The sequence below is a fragment of the Lepisosteus oculatus genome, chromosome 2 (genome assembly GCF_040954835.1).
Source record: "Lepisosteus oculatus isolate fLepOcu1 chromosome 2, fLepOcu1.hap2, whole genome shotgun sequence".
Taxonomy (NCBI): domain Eukaryota; kingdom Metazoa; phylum Chordata; class Actinopteri; order Semionotiformes; family Lepisosteidae; genus Lepisosteus; species Lepisosteus oculatus.
The window spans coordinates 32,601,917-32,617,629 of NC_090697.1; the positions used below are offsets into that span (position 1 = coordinate 32,601,917).

Below are 15,713 nucleotides of genomic sequence, written 5' to 3' on the forward strand. Positions count from 1 at the left end.
ACAAAATACAAGGATTTCTGGGGATGCCACTAATAAACACTAACACATTTTATGGATGCAGCTTTTGTGGAATTAACAAGATCGTGACCTAGTTACCTGTTCCTCTTCTGGGGAAAACACTCTGTCTACTGTCACCAACTGATACTGCTTAAACAGTAATCTGTAGAGGCGCCTAAGATTGCCAGGTGTCAGGTCACTCCCCAAGAACCTCTTCATTTCCTCTGAAGGGCAACCCGGATCAAATATTAGGAGACAAAAATGTCCATTCTTCTTTTCAATCCCCACAACCTCATTACCATGACCTTTAGAGACAGAAAAAACATTTTTAGCCGAATGTAAAATATGATGTAAAATATGATCATTGAAGAAGACAAGAACTTTTAAAAGCCAATAAAAATAAACCTTGCCAAAACAGTTTGGACTGCATCAAGAGTACAAACAAGCACTTAAAACCTTTATGGAGATGAGTAAAATATTTCTTTTTCTGGAGTACTGTACAGAGTAAACCAAATTCTAATAAACTTTATTTTGCAATGCACCTCTATAAGTAGCTTCTCAAAGCACTTTATAGGAAAAGTAAAAAAAGGTAAAACAAAAGAAAACAGTTAAAGATAGGAGTTAGCAAAATGAGCACAAATAAATAAGGAATTAGAGACGATGCGGGGAGTGGACACAGACACCAATTAAAAGCCTTTCTGAGTAAGCAGGTTTTGAGTCTGGGTGTGAAAGTGCTCAGGGAAGGTGATTCTCCGATATCTTTGGGATAGAATTCCAGAGCTTTGCGGGACAAACGCAAGACCAGAATCAAACGAACGATGACTGTGAGATGAGGAGCTCGAAGATAAGTCAAATAGGTACTGAGTGGCCAAAAATCTTGGTTAACTACTGTATTTCCTTGTTATTTCCTTATGTAATAGGTTTATTTACCACATACAGAGCTGCAAACAAAAGCTTTTTTTTCCTTCAGAAAACAAAAAGCATTTATTTCCTCAAGAACTGAGTTTACTCATATTTTCAAAGGATGTGCACACCTTCACTTACAAGTGCACATTTACCTTGGTGCTGCAGGTATATTGGAGGCCTGGTGGTCTGGACAACCCTGGGAGGAAGTCTTGCTGCTCTGCTTGTGGCCACAGAATAGTAGCTCCTGACCCACTCAAAGAGCCTGGGATGGGTGTCAGAGGGGCCTGAGGGCTGGTGGAAGTCAAGAATGCGACACCTGTTGAAAGAAATCAAAAGAAATCCCTCTTATCATTTTAAACGTGTGCCCATTACTCCTGTTAGAACTGCTCTGTTTTAACTGGCACAGTCTTTGTTAGTTACTGGTCCTTGCTCTTGCTATAGTGTATAGCGTGCACTTGCTGTTGCACCTCGCCCGTCTCGTGAAGAGCCACTCACTTCACCCTGAGAGATGTCAGCACAGAATAGATTTCGGTGGCTCCTACCCAGGTGCATAAGCCCTGCAGTTTGGGATTTAAGGATCAGCTCCTTCTCTCCATCTTCAATCATCGCCCGCACTCTTGGAACACATGCGACTCCCTTGCCTCTGGGACAAAGAACAAAACAGAACCAGCAGGAAATCACTGAGTCATATCTTCAGATGCCTGGAAAACAAACAAATTCCTCCAGTAAAGTACAGCATAGTGTTGAATATTACACTATTGAATAACCCTAATCAATTACCTACCAAATCTAGTACAGGTTTAATGGCTCACGGTGTAACACACTATGAGATTTTCTGTTTTTTTTTCATAGAATATTAGGCATCATGAAATGCAGAGAAGGAGGATATGGATTCCAATTGTAAGAAAAGGACAAACCCTTCACAGAGAATAGAATTTTAGAATAAAATAAATTCAAACTCAGCTGGTCAGACTAGAAGTATGAGGGAGAAACAGCACAGTCTGTATTTCTCCTGCAGGCTACTATATAAATACAGTGCCTCATCATTTTGCATCCAAATGTTTATGGAGGAGGCCTTTCACCTTCATGTTGTAACCCACACAGTAATGTTGTTTTTCTGTTGCTTGCTTCTGAAGCAAAGCATTATAAGCAAATGAAAAAACTGCTTGCATGAGTAATTTGTGCATGGTGTGTATGATTAATATTCTCCTGATGCTTTACAACAATTCAACAACAATATTTTTACATTTTTATACACAGCTGCCGGGTTTTATTCCAGACTAATTTATATTATAGTTATATTAATTATAGAACTTAAACCTCAGTTGAACTAACCAATTGTGTGACTGAAATACTTGCTAGGTATATTCTACTCAAATGTTTGACATTGCAATTTATTTTTATTTATTCTATATGCAATATTTAAAAGGCAAACTGTGACACGTTAAAGAGTAGAAAATAAATAACAGTTTAAATTATTATTAAATCATTTTTAAAGGTCTGGAGCAAAGACCTGCCAGTGTGTGGGTATTTGGAGCAGTCCTTGTACAGATCCATCTTCAGAAGACAGGACAAAAGCATCTGGAAATTCCTGTAGCCACATCCCCAGCCCTTATCTCCAGCAGAAGAGTGGTAATGATCGGTTTCAGCACAAAGCCACACATGTACAGTGTCTCTTCTTTCTCTGTGATAGTATTAATATAATATTCCAATTACACCTACACAAAAAATAATATTTCACAGAACCCTGGCATCATGTATCCCAGTACAAATTACCCACTTGACTGTGCATATGCAAATTCTTAAAAGTCTTTTAAACCGATTGAGCACATTGAATCCTTACCTTAATATACATTCTATGACTTGTTTTCAAGGATGAGACTGAATTTAAATTTTAAGAAGTTCAAGCAAGGGCAGAAGAGTGGCACAGTGTTTACTATTTCTGCCTCAAAGTCCCTGGGTTCTATTCTGGACCTGGGGTGCTATCTGCATGGAGTTTGCATGTTCTCCCCATGTTGGGTCCTCTGAGTGTTCCGTTTTCCTCCCACAGTCCATAAACATACTAGTAGCTTGACTGGCTTCTTGGAAATAGGCCTTAGCTGTGTGGGCCAGTATTTATGTCTGTTTGTTTGCCCTGCAATGGACTGGCATCCCATCCAGGAAGTACCCTGCTTTGTGCCCATTGCTTGCCAGGATAGGGTACTGTTCTGCCTGAGCCTGTATTGGAAATAGCAGTTAGAAAATAGATGGAAAGTTCAAATGATGGACTGGCATCCTGTCTAGGGTTGATTCTGTCTAGTGCCCACTGTCTGCCAGGTTAGGTTCTGGCTCGCCAGTCCTTCAGTGAACTAAGTGCTTATTGAACTTGGACGACCTGCTCTTGAAATAGGATATGCATTGTGAAGAGGGACAACATTAAGAAATAGTCATTCATCAAGCAAAGCTTTTTAAAAAGTCAAACAAAGGGTAGTGCACAATTCCTAAAGATTGTATTCATATTTTTATATTAATTGAGTTGTTTCATTTGTGCACCTATAATCAGAAATTAAAGAAATGTTACAATTTGTCGCTAGCAATATTTATTTTATTAAACTTAATTCAGCAAAACTTTGAAAAGTACCCTTCCCTTTCGTGTCCAATTTTGAGAAACTACAAAATGCGGAACCAACAGGCTGGACACGAGGAGCCGGAAATTCCTGTTCAAGATCAGCAAGCTCTTCGTCGGAGCAGTAGGTATGAAGAGGCACCTCATGCGAAAATAAGAGAGAGAAGAGGCCTCCTTTCATACAGATTTGAGTTTTGTATGTGAGGAAGAAACGTCGGGAATGATTACAAATTTCTGACAGCCGAGGCTGATTGGGCTTGGCTGCCGTCATCCCTCCCTTTTCTTTATACAGTCCATTTAAATTTGGATGAATAATGAAGGATTAAAAGGTTCACGCGTATTTTTTTCCCCCTCATGTGTGAGATCTGCGTGAGGTACGTAAACGAAATATCAATTACCAGTGTAAAATATCATTGAAATTGCAACCGTAATTATTTAGGAAAAATAGGGAACTTCGTTAAATGTCTTAAATATTAAGTGTTACTCTTTTTTTACCATAATGAGAATGTAAACGAATATTCAGATATTTTAATGGTGAGAAGAAGATATGCATCCACGCATAAGGAGCAACGTAACCGAAATTATATTAGTTACAGAGTGTTCAATGTGATATATTTTACTGAGTTTCTGTTTCGCTAGGATGGAAGATACAAAAGACTGTCAGCCTCCCATGACTTTTAAATACCAAGGATTTAATTTTATTTCTGGTGTGCATGATCAGAAATATCTGGATTCTCTAGAGACATTTGATATCCGAGAAACTGATATTATTGCCGTGACTTATCCTAAATCAGGTAAAGATACCGTTTACTAATCCTATGTTACGACAAAAGATTATTTATTATTTCATTATTCACAAAAAAAGAAATATATATGCCATCTCGACATTGAAGAGAGATTTTGCATTAAAAACAGGTTTGGGGAATTTGATTCAAAATTAACAAATGGTGCAAATTTTGTATCGGAGCAAAAAGGCATTGAACATAGTCATAAGAGTGTATGATGCAAAATCATTTGCAGTTCAAATGAGTAGAGGGGTGATTTGAATTAGTTTGCTTTATTCTTTTAACTTGGTTGTTTGACTGAATGAAAAGTGATATTTATATTCCACCTCTGTGTACAAGTGGACAAGATTAGATTAGGATTTAGCCTCCTCTGAATGTTTGTTTAAAGTTTCTTGAACGTTTTTCTATAAACTGTTTCAAACACAGGCACTACATGGTTGCAGTACCTCCTATCTCTACTGTATTACAGTAATGAGGTAGAGGGAGAAGATGCCAAAATGACAATTGAGGTTGTTCCCTGGATTGAAGTACACATGGAGAAACAAGACTTCTGCAAGAAACCATCCCCACGTTTGTTTGTGTCTCACCTACCCTACAGTCTAATTCCCAACGGTCTGAAAGAAAAAGGAAAGGTGAGATGAGATGAGGTATCTAAAAACTGTAGAAATGTCTGTTTAAAAAATAGTGTTTTAAAACAAAAAAAAAAGACCACGTTTAGATGCAAGAACGTAAACCTGATCTGTCCAAGAGCTCAAGTATCCGGACATCACAGGAAAGCAAATAATAAAACTGATTCTTTGACAAGGAATGTGAACATGGCAAAAATGCACCTTTAACACTGGGTTTCATAAAAAGAATTGTGGGAATAGTGCTTCATAATATACGAGGTTCGGAACAATAGTCTACAACAGAGGGGAACCACACCAACCTGAATTTTGTGCAGTTTCATTTACTGGACAAGATAGGTTTAGGGATTATTGTGCTTTCTGCTGTGGTATATTCAGAGGTCTCCTAGTATAACACTCCCTGTTTGCAGAGTTGTTTTGGGAAGATTACACACCGGTTCTTTAATGTACCTTTTTCCTGCCCACGAGCCACCTGCTGAGAGGTTGGCCTGTCCGTGAGGTCATGCTAATGCATTTTATATATAACAGCCCAGGATTTCAGCTAATTCATTTATTTAATTAATTTTAATATAAAACTTTTATTAAAATGCTTTGAAGAACACATCCTAAACAATTTGTAAATGAGAACACAAAGCACACATTTTACAAAGTAGCATTTTAACACTGAAAAGAAATGTATAGGAACATTAATAATGATAAAGATAGATGGCACTTTACTTCAAAATTGCAGCAAATTATAACTTACAGATGCAGCCATTCAAAGTGAGCGGTACAGACACGTACCGCAGGTAAGATGACACGGGGTACCACGGTGCGTGATTGGTTGACCAACAGGGGCACTCGTGGTCCGTTGGTCTGTGGTAGAAAGACTTACTGTAAACGTCTTTACTGTGCCCGTTGTAGATATTGAATTTTACCACTGAAGGGAAATCTTAGTAGCTGAGCATAAAAAAATAGGAGCATACTGTAACGCGTGTGAAGGCCATAAACGATATTAATTTTGGAACATAAACATACAGTATATGGCTGGTCTTGGTACTTTAAAGAAAAAAAATACACACCAGTATTCCATTTCTCCCTAAACATTGTAAGCTTCGAAGTCTTTAACTAACGTGATACCGGAGTCAACAAGCATGCTTTTCGAATTTGATTAAAAGGGAATATAATATGGAATCGCGTATCTCAAGAAATTAATAACTATATAATTATATTCATGTTGCAAAAGAACTGCAACGGACATAAAAACTCCCTTGCTTTTAACAGAGCGTTCCATAATTTCTAACTACGAAAATGCCAGGTGAAAGGATTTGTAAACATATTTTGTTAAAGCAAGTCAGTTTTTTCCGCAACACATAAAATACATTTTTCCAAGAAAGTTTAGCCTTTGTCACTAATGAAACCACTAAATAAAGACATAAATATAGAAATCTTAAGATTTGTTTTATTTAATGTTGGTAGCAGGATGAACTGTCAGAGTGTATATTTTGTCGCAGAGTTGCTGCAAGATGTTAACAGTGAAAAAGGTATTTAGAAATGAGTTATTTCAAGATGAAAAAGAAAACATACACGAAACATGGTTTCATTATGACCAGAATCGGTCTTGAGATATTTTTAACTTGATTTACAGTATTTGAGAGGTATGTCTTAACACCGATACTACAGTGCTTAAGTACTGCTCACGTATATGTTTCTAGGTTTATATTATGCATTTCATACGGTCAAATTACTTTTGAGCAACTAATAAGAAGCGCGAAACGGTATGCGTTTTAGTTTCGTTTTGTGCTGGGACCCGTGATTATTTCATTTTGTGCTGGGATATTGATTAGAGATATCAAATACATACAAGTCATTTTTTTAAATGTTGTAGTTCGTCTTGAAAAAATGTTACGAGTACATCATCTATCAACAATTACACAGGTTCTGTTTCCATATTGCGGATTTTGGTTAGGTATTATCAAATCCGGTGGCGCTGTGTGTTAGTTTTCTGACTCCCATGTCACATGGTCTGTGATTGAAACCTGTAAAACCGGTTTAATTCGTCACAGCCAGCACTCTTCAGGTGTGAGGGTCTTCTGCTCAGAATGAAATGCTAAAATGTTTGTGTATATTCTAATGGTAGTGGGGGCAGGGTGTGTGGGAACAGGTTTTGTTGAAATTGCATTGGAGATCTATGTTCTTCACACCTGAAACATCTTCTCTGAAAGCATTTTCTTCGCAGTTTAACCGATCTTGTTACAGCATGTTACAGTTTACTATTATTAACCATATTAATTTTAAGTGCTTAATGTAAAATCTTGTAAAAATATATTTTCATTGTTCAAATATACATTAAGTCTGACTATCATATAAGAAGTTAAATACAAAACTAAAGAAAAAATAGGGTTAAATATAATTCAAAATATTTTGCTAACAATGTTAACTGTTTATGAATAATAAAATGTATTAACTAAGGAGTAGGATGGCACAGTTGTTAGTATGTTTTTTGTTTTGTTTCTTTTTCATAAATACAACAGTAGAACCTGATGTCTCAGTGGCTTTCAAAATTAAATTATGCATGCAAACCTGTGAACTAGAAAGATAACTAAGATATCCATCCATTATATTCCATAATATCCATGAAATATATGGCGCTGAAATATGTGTGACGCAGTGGTGGCCTGACACGGTGAGGTGCCCCGGCAGCTGTGTGATGCAGTGGTGGTCGGGTATGTAGAGGCGCACTGGCAGCTATGTGGTGTGACGCAGTGGTGGCCTGGCACGGTGAAGTGCGCTGGCAGCTGTGTGATGCAAGTACTGCTCCTTATAGATCCTGAAGGAAAATGGAGGTGTTACGGTAGCCCAGCCCAAAACAAGCAAAAACAGACATCAGAATAGACTAAAACGTAAAATAAGTACAGCACTACAAAATAAAATAGGTGTGTGCAAAATATGCTAATAGTCACTGTAAAACAATAAAATAAGTGCATAGGTGTGTATATAGATTTAAAGTACCACAGTATAATACTGGGCCCCTTGCTCTTCAGCATTTACATGTTCCCACTTGGTCAGCTTTTAAGATCACATGGCCTCAGCTTTCATTTTTACGCTAACGATACTCAAACATACATCCATACCAAACCCGACACTGATGTGGCTGTCTCTATTCTATCTAATTGCATCTCTGACATAAAAATTTGGATGACTCAAAACTTCCTTCATCTTAACTGTGACAAGACTGAAGTCATGCTTATTGGTACCCCCCATCAACTTCGTAAAGCCAGTCCTGTAACCCTATCTGTAGATGGCTCTGTACTTGAGCTTCAATCAAAATTGAAAAACCTTGGGGTTATATTCGATTCTGGCTTAACATTCGACCCACATGTACAGCATACTGTCAAAACATTTTTTTTTTCACCTTAGAAATATCGCAAGACTACGCCCTATGCTATCATTAACTGTGGCTGAAAAGCTGATCAACATATTTGTATTCTCTCGAATTGACTACTGCACTGCTCTACTCCCTGGGGTATCTAAATCTACTCTGAACAAACTGCAGTATGTCCAAAATTCAGCAGCCAGAATCCTGACCAGGTCTAGTGTAAGTGTTCACATTACTCCTATCCTGGAGTTCTTGCACTGGCTTCCGGTCAAATTCCACATAGACTTTAAAATCCTCATGCTCACCTATAAGGCTTTACATGGCTTGGCACCTCAGTACCTGTCTGAACTTTTATCGCCCTACTCCCCACCTCGCAACCTCCGCTCTTCAAATTCTGCCCTCCTTACTGTCTCCCAAGCCCGTCTACATTGTAAGGCCGACAGGGCCTTCTCCTGCTACGCCCCCAAGCTCTGGAACTCTTTGCCCAAGGATATCCGAGAGTCACCTTCTCTAAATTCCTTCAAATCCAAACTCAAAACTTTCTTCTTCAGAAAAGCCTTTACTTAACTGGTTCCATTCTTCACCCCTCTGCTCTTCTTAGTACCACCTTCCACGGTCTCCTCTATTGTTAATGTTGTAATTGTAATTGTGTCTTATCTTGTGAAATCTTCTTATTTATTGTTGTAGCCTTCTAATTTATTGTTAATGTCATCCTGTAAAGCGCTTTGAGAAGCCACCTTTAAAGGCGCTATATAAAAGTATATTATTATTATTATTATTATTATTATTATTATAAACAGTATATCAATGCAGTGTCCAAAAAGTACATTAGTGCAACATGCTGTCCATAGATGAGCAGATGGAGGGCTAGCAGTCCTAGCCTAGTGCAGTGTTATACACCCTGACAACTGCCAGGAGGAAGGACCTGTGGTATGGTTCCCTTCAACACCGTAGCTGGAGCAGTCTGTTACTAAAAGTGCTCCGCTGCCAAGTAACAGTCCCATGAAGCGGATGAGAGGCATTGTTCATAATGGCTGTGAGCTTGATCAGCAACCTTCTCTCTGCCACCACCTCCAGGGGGTCAACGGTCAGCCTTCTTGACGAGTTTATTGAGTCGATTTACTATACATCTCTTGTCATGATGCTGCTGCCCTAACACATAACAGTGTAGAAGATGGCCGCTGCCACCACTGATTCATAAATAAATGTGTAGCAGTGTTTCACTTATACCAAAGGACCTGAGCCTCCGAAGAAAATGGAGCCGGTTCTGACCTTTCTTGTGCAGAGTGTCAGTGTTAACAGTCCACTCCTGCTTATCATCCAGGTGTACCCCTAAGTACTTGTAGGACTGCATCACCTCTATGTCCTCACCCTGGATGGAAACAGGGTTCAGCGGAAACTTATTCCTCCTTTGTAGGAAGGAATTGTAGAAATGAAATTGAGTAAGACATAAAAAACAAGTGCACTCAATAATAAGGGAGGTGAGATCAATAAGGCTGAGCAGATGGGATAGTTTTGTAAAGAATCTATAAATTAATTTGCCAATATTTTCAGGAGGCAGAATCATCAATTACATCTTCATATGATAGCAGTCAACCCACTGCATACGTGATACTCATGATGGTCTTGTGCTATTGCTGAATTCACTGTCAAAGGGAGAGTAACTACAATCTAAAGTTCTTACATCTTCTAGTTTTTTTTTTTTATGATTCCCATGCTTTGTAATGGTAAAAACATAATTTGGAGAAGCCAACATAACTGCTTTTGACGTGATAGTGTCACACACTTCAAACACTTCAGTGTTTTTACAGTGAGGTATTTTTGTTTGATTACTCATTTGCCTGCTCTAAAGAAACTGTTACATTGCGTTCTCTGATTTTTACATTTGGATTGTAGGGATGGGGAACATGTTTTAAATGATCAATGTTTTCAAAGATATTTCTAGTCCTTTCTTTTGCAGTCAGTTTTCAATCAAAGAGGTTTTAGTGGAGACTGAGAATTAACACAACCAGGCACTGGCGTATCCAACTTGAAGTGTTTTATTGAAGTTAAGATTAAGAACAGGGCAACTCATCAAGTTGAATAGTCCAGTGCCCCATGAAGAGCTGGCAAGATCTAGGGATTGTGATGGTCATCTACAGCTCCTGGTGATTAATGAAGACTGAAAATGAAGTTATTGAGAAGATCTAATGTCTTCTGTGAGTATCGCCAAGTGAAGCGCAGCCTAGAAGGAAGAAGACTTGCTTTCTTGCTCAAAAGGAGAACAATGGGAGAGTTCTGACTCTGGCAGGTGTCTGAAAGACTAGGGACAGACCACTCAAAAGATGACAAACTGAAGTGAATTGTTGGTAGTGTTGGGATTGTGGAGATGTGTGCTGATGTTTGTAACAGCACCTCTTTCCGCATATTTTTGAGAGCACCCACATATGGTGATGTTTTGGAAACAAATGTTGAAAAAAACTGTCTTCACTCAGGTTAGGAGATTGTCAAACAGAAATCTTTTATTCAATCCGCTGAAGGGGAGCATAGCACGCAGTCAGGGTTTCCCCTAGCACTCCGTAAATATGCTCTCTTGACTGAAGTTACACTTTCCTTTTTATACATTAAATGTAGGCTAGACTTTAACCTATCAAAGGAACATGCAAGGCACAGGACACTGTCAGAAGTCTCTCAAACACAAACAGGACAGGAACATGCCATTTGGCATGGAGAAAGACAGTTGTCTTAGGTGCAAACAGAAAACCTTTCCCATGCATAGTCACTGTCTTGACCCTTCTCAGGAGTTCATCACTTGGTCTTCCACAAAAATCAAATCTTGTTTTTTTTTCCCCCCCATACTAATCTAAATTAGCATAGTCCTTGTTTTCACCTAACAATCTCTACTCTTGACCCCTTGAAGTAGGTTTGATGGCTCTGCTTGGCTGGTCTGACTACAGCAAACAATATGATGCTTTAGGAGCCTTTTTATTCCCATCCCCGACATCATTGGATTCTGTCCTGTTGTCATTTAGAGTATATGTAGCTCTCTGACGTCCAGACCGTTTTGGTGCTGTTGAGGCAGTGTTGATTACTGTGCTCTAATGTAGCTGTTTCATTTTATTTTAAGGAACCTTTGGTAGGATTTAAGGGATTTTTGTGACAGACTAGGTGTTGAAATGCTGTATTTTTTTTTATAAGATTCGATATACTGGATTAATCTTTGTGATTTGTAAAAGCCAAATATTATGTGTCCTGTTATGGTTTTTTTTTACACTTTTGTAGGTCATTTATGTTGCCAGAAATCCCAAAGATGTTGCTGTGTCATTTTTCCATTTCCATAATTTTTCTAATTTTCTGGAAAACCAAGAAAGCTTTGATGATTTTTTGAATAAGTTTCTTCATGGGAATGGTAAGCTTTATCGTTAACAACAACAACAACAACTTAAATGTTGTGTATTAATAAAGTCAGTTCTTATTCAGGTACAGTATAGATTACCAGGTGTGCTGTTGCTAATTCTAGTTATTCTACACATTACTTTTTAGCAGTGTTCTAAAATATAATGACTGTTTCAGCATTCAAATCATGTTTACTAAAAAGAATTAACACCCTCTTGGGAATGAATTTAGAGCATAGATCAGAACATTTGCAGGATAAGCCTGAGTTGCTTTTTTTCTCATTTATAACATTTGCATTTTATAATCAGGGTCATATTCTCTGACTGTGTAGAAGCAGTTCTGGATGAACAATTTGCTTTATCTGTTCCCTGAGCTGACAGTGCACAACTCTGATACTTGAAGATCCCAAATGACACAATTTTATATCTCCTTTGAAATTATTTTCTAACAAAAAATGTAAAATTGGTCTAACAGGGATAATAATTGTTTCAGATAAGAAGCTTGGGTGGAATCCTGAAGATGTTGTGCATCGATGTCTATGTAATGTTAACTAGCGATGCCCTTATTCCATTATTTTCATTGTGATATTAATGTACACATTTTACTTACTACAATTCACCTTGAACCAGACATCCATATTTTTGTCTTTTTTTTAATATATATACAGTTTTTGGAAGCTCTTGGTTTGACCACATTAAAGACTGGTACAGTCATAAACATGAGTTTGACTTCCTGTACATCACATATGAGGAAATGATCAAGGTAAAGACACTGCTGCATTCCAGATCAGGAAAAATCATTTAAGTTTTAATAGAAATTAAACTTAATTGAACTGTTGATGTTTGATGATGATGAAAAATGGTATTTTAAACACAGTTATAATTATGTTTTATGGTACTTTTTACTTCAGTCCTGAAAAAAGTACTTCAGTTACAATGTGAAATTACAACCTTTGTTGTAGGACTTGCGGAGTTCTGTACTCAAAATCTCACACTTTCTTGGCAAGAAGCTGGATGACAAAACAGTTGATATGATTGTGGAAAACGGCTCTTTCAAGAACATGAAGAACAATCCAGTTGCCAATTCAGAGAGATTTTCTTCCGAATATTTTGAACGTAGCAAAGGCTCCTTTCTTAGAAAAGGTAATCGATTGTTATACTTAACCTAAGGTAACAGCAGAGTGCACAACGCTTAGTGTACTCTTATTACATGTCAGGATGTGAAACATGGATTTAAGAAAGCGTGAGATGAAACTAAGTCTCACTGGTCCATCCAGTATCTTTTACAGGTACAAACAAATACATGTTGACGTACATTACTTTGAGAAATTGTTGTGATATTTGTAAAACCTTGTTAAAACAATTTCTACCATCAGGTTGAATAAAAAGGACTCCGAGCAGATATGAGTGACATGGTGGTACAGTGTTCAGCATTGTTGCCTCACAGGACTGGGACGCTGGGTTCAATTCTGGATCCTGGGTGCTATTTGTGTGGATTTTTGTTCTCCCTGTTTTTGCTTGGGTTACCTCTGGGTGCTTTAATGTCCTCCCATAGTTCAAGGAAACATAGGTAGCCTAATTGGTGCTGGGATAACTTGCCCTGGTGTGTGTAGTTTTGTCTATGGGTGCTGTTTAATGGATCCAGAGTGTATCCCACCTTGCACCTGTTGCTTGCCGTGACAGGCTTCAGCTTTCCTGTGACATCTACCAGATAAAGTGGTTAGAAATCAGCTGGATGTGTAGACATCACACCCCCCCCTCATTAAAATAAGCTCACTTGGTGCTTTTTATTTTTACATGACTTTAGGCTTTTCAGGAAACCTGTGGACATGGCATAGTTGTCAGCACCTATATCTAAACACAGTTACCTTAATACAGTCCTCAGATTTAACTGTTTTTTATCATCTCCTGACTTGGCTGATTTGCAAAATATTCTCTCATCAGTCTGTTAACCAGTAATGAAAAGAATTCTCATACATGAAGAATAATGCTATTATTTTCAGAAAATCCTTCTTGAACAAGCACTTTAATCTTCCCTATTTTATTGGAAACCCATTGTTAGTGATAATAATACCCTTTCCTCACACAAATGAATGGCCAATTACTTGTGCCTGAATTCTAACACAAAACTCAATATGAGACTGAGTCTGGCATGCTCTCCCAAACTATTTTATTAAAAAATCTATATGAATAATACTGTACTACAGCATGCTATTATTCTGATTAAGAACTGAATATTCATGTTAAAATTACAATGCAGCAATACTTAGAAATGTATAGAGTGTATTCATGTATCTGTAAAGAGCACTTCATTTAGTGGGAAGTCAGTATTGGTAGTTAGTTGGATATTGCATTCAGTGATGGTAAGGTGCGATCTGTTAACCTGCAAATATTTGCTAACCCTTTTCCTTTCAACAGACATTGCTGTGAAAGATGAAAAAATTCAGGATATCAATAATTGGTAATATTTGGGCCTTAATGGATTGCCTTTCACACAGGAGGCAAAAAGTGCCCTAACCATTTTTCACTGGAACATGTTTCCTTTTGAATATTTTCCAGTGTTGGTGAAGTTTATTCTCTAGATGAAAATCTGGGGAGGGGAACAACTGGTGGAAGATAGAGATCATTTTCAATACCACTCTGAACAAATGAGTATTGAAGTGTAAAACCTGTTCCTCTGAATAAAACAATCAAAAGCTACCTTAATAACCCAGCTAATGTTTCATAATGAAGAAACTACATTTCCTAAAGGTACTTTAGGTAGATTGTAATGAAAAAAAAGTAATTCATGATGGTTAAACAAGCAGAACAGAACAAAAGATGGGGTGGTACTGGCTTTCCTTTTGCTTGCAGTGGTTAAGTGATAATATTAATGCTCTGTCTGCAGGTAATAAAGCAAAACCTGTTATTTAATTTCCTTTCAGGAAAAGTTGGGGACTGGAAGAACATATTCACTGTGGCTCACAATGAGAAGTTTGATGAGTTCTACTGGAAGAAAATGAAAGATGTTCCTCTAGATTTCATTTGGGATCTTTGTGAATAGAGCCACATACTGTATACTTCAACCTACTTTTGCTTCTTCTGCAGAGTAAGATATTGAGTCTATTGAAATATAAAGTGTATTTGCCATACAGAAACTTTCACACAATTGAATACTAATACATATTGTAACATTTATAACCTCAACTTTGTAAACAAACCCAATGTAACTCAATCAAAAGTGTGAATTTGCAGTTGGGTGGTGGTTATAAGCCTCTGTCCCATTATTATGCTGCTCACTGGTGCTTGATTGATTGGCTCACTAGCAGAAGTGTTCCCATACAATATAAAAAAAGTTCAGGACTCACAAGCTTAGGTGGGAATTACAGAAAAATAAAAATCTAACTTAATGCCAGAAACCATATGGGGAAAAAATACTAAGTGATACACATGGTAGACATTAACAATCGAGAACTAGAAGCCCTGAGTACAGTGCACCTAGTAAGCACACCTTACTCACTTAATCATAAGTATAATTAACTATGTACTTTGTGGGAAGCATTAATCTCGACAGTGGTTGATCCGTGGAAATAAAAATCACTTTCTTCTTCATCCTTTTCACTGTTGATCTTAAAGCAGTATTGAGCCCTTAATCCCAGTTTAAATTAATAAAACTAGTGAACAACTACCAAAGTTATTTAAGCTTTGATTACCTTGTTAATTAATTTGCTCTTTTTGTGCTTTATCCTTCTAATATTCTATAAAGTGTACAATTAGAGCTACATGAGTATCTTGGTTTTCTTGCTTGTAAAACTGAATCAAAACCAGATATCATCTCTGGTTCTGGAAAACTCCAAATCAGGAATATTTACAGTAACTATTGCATCAGCTATTTCTCAAGACTATAATTTTTAGTAATTAAATCACATAAGCTGTTAAATTTATTTAACTAATTAAATACATGTTTTTAGCTTAATTTTACATATTTAAATACATTTAATAACAAATGAATTATTTGAATAATAATACCTGTGTTCTTCTAAAAACAGTTCTTCAGAGGAAATATAACTTTTAGACTACCAA

General features: G+C 37.3%; 1 protein-coding gene and 1 pseudogene across 1 annotated transcript; one reads left to right on the forward strand and one right to left on the reverse strand.

Annotated features, from left to right (window-relative positions):
* Positions 1-72: 72 nt before the first annotated feature.
* LOC107078418 (zinc finger-containing ubiquitin peptidase 1-like) lies at positions 73-3,779 on the reverse strand (annotated as a pseudogene).
* Positions 3,600-15,412, forward strand: LOC107078419 (amine sulfotransferase-like). Its single transcript, XM_069178606.1, has 7 exons — positions 3,600-3,882; positions 4,148-4,302; positions 4,720-4,925; positions 11,539-11,665; positions 12,320-12,414; positions 12,614-12,794; positions 14,576-15,412. Exons 1-7 carry the CDS (start codon positions 3,863-3,865, stop codon positions 14,692-14,694), a joined length of 903 nt encoding a protein of 300 aa, XP_069034707.1. The 5' UTR covers positions 3,600-3,862; the 3' UTR covers positions 14,695-15,412.
* The last annotated feature ends 301 nt before the right edge of the window (positions 15,413-15,713 follow it).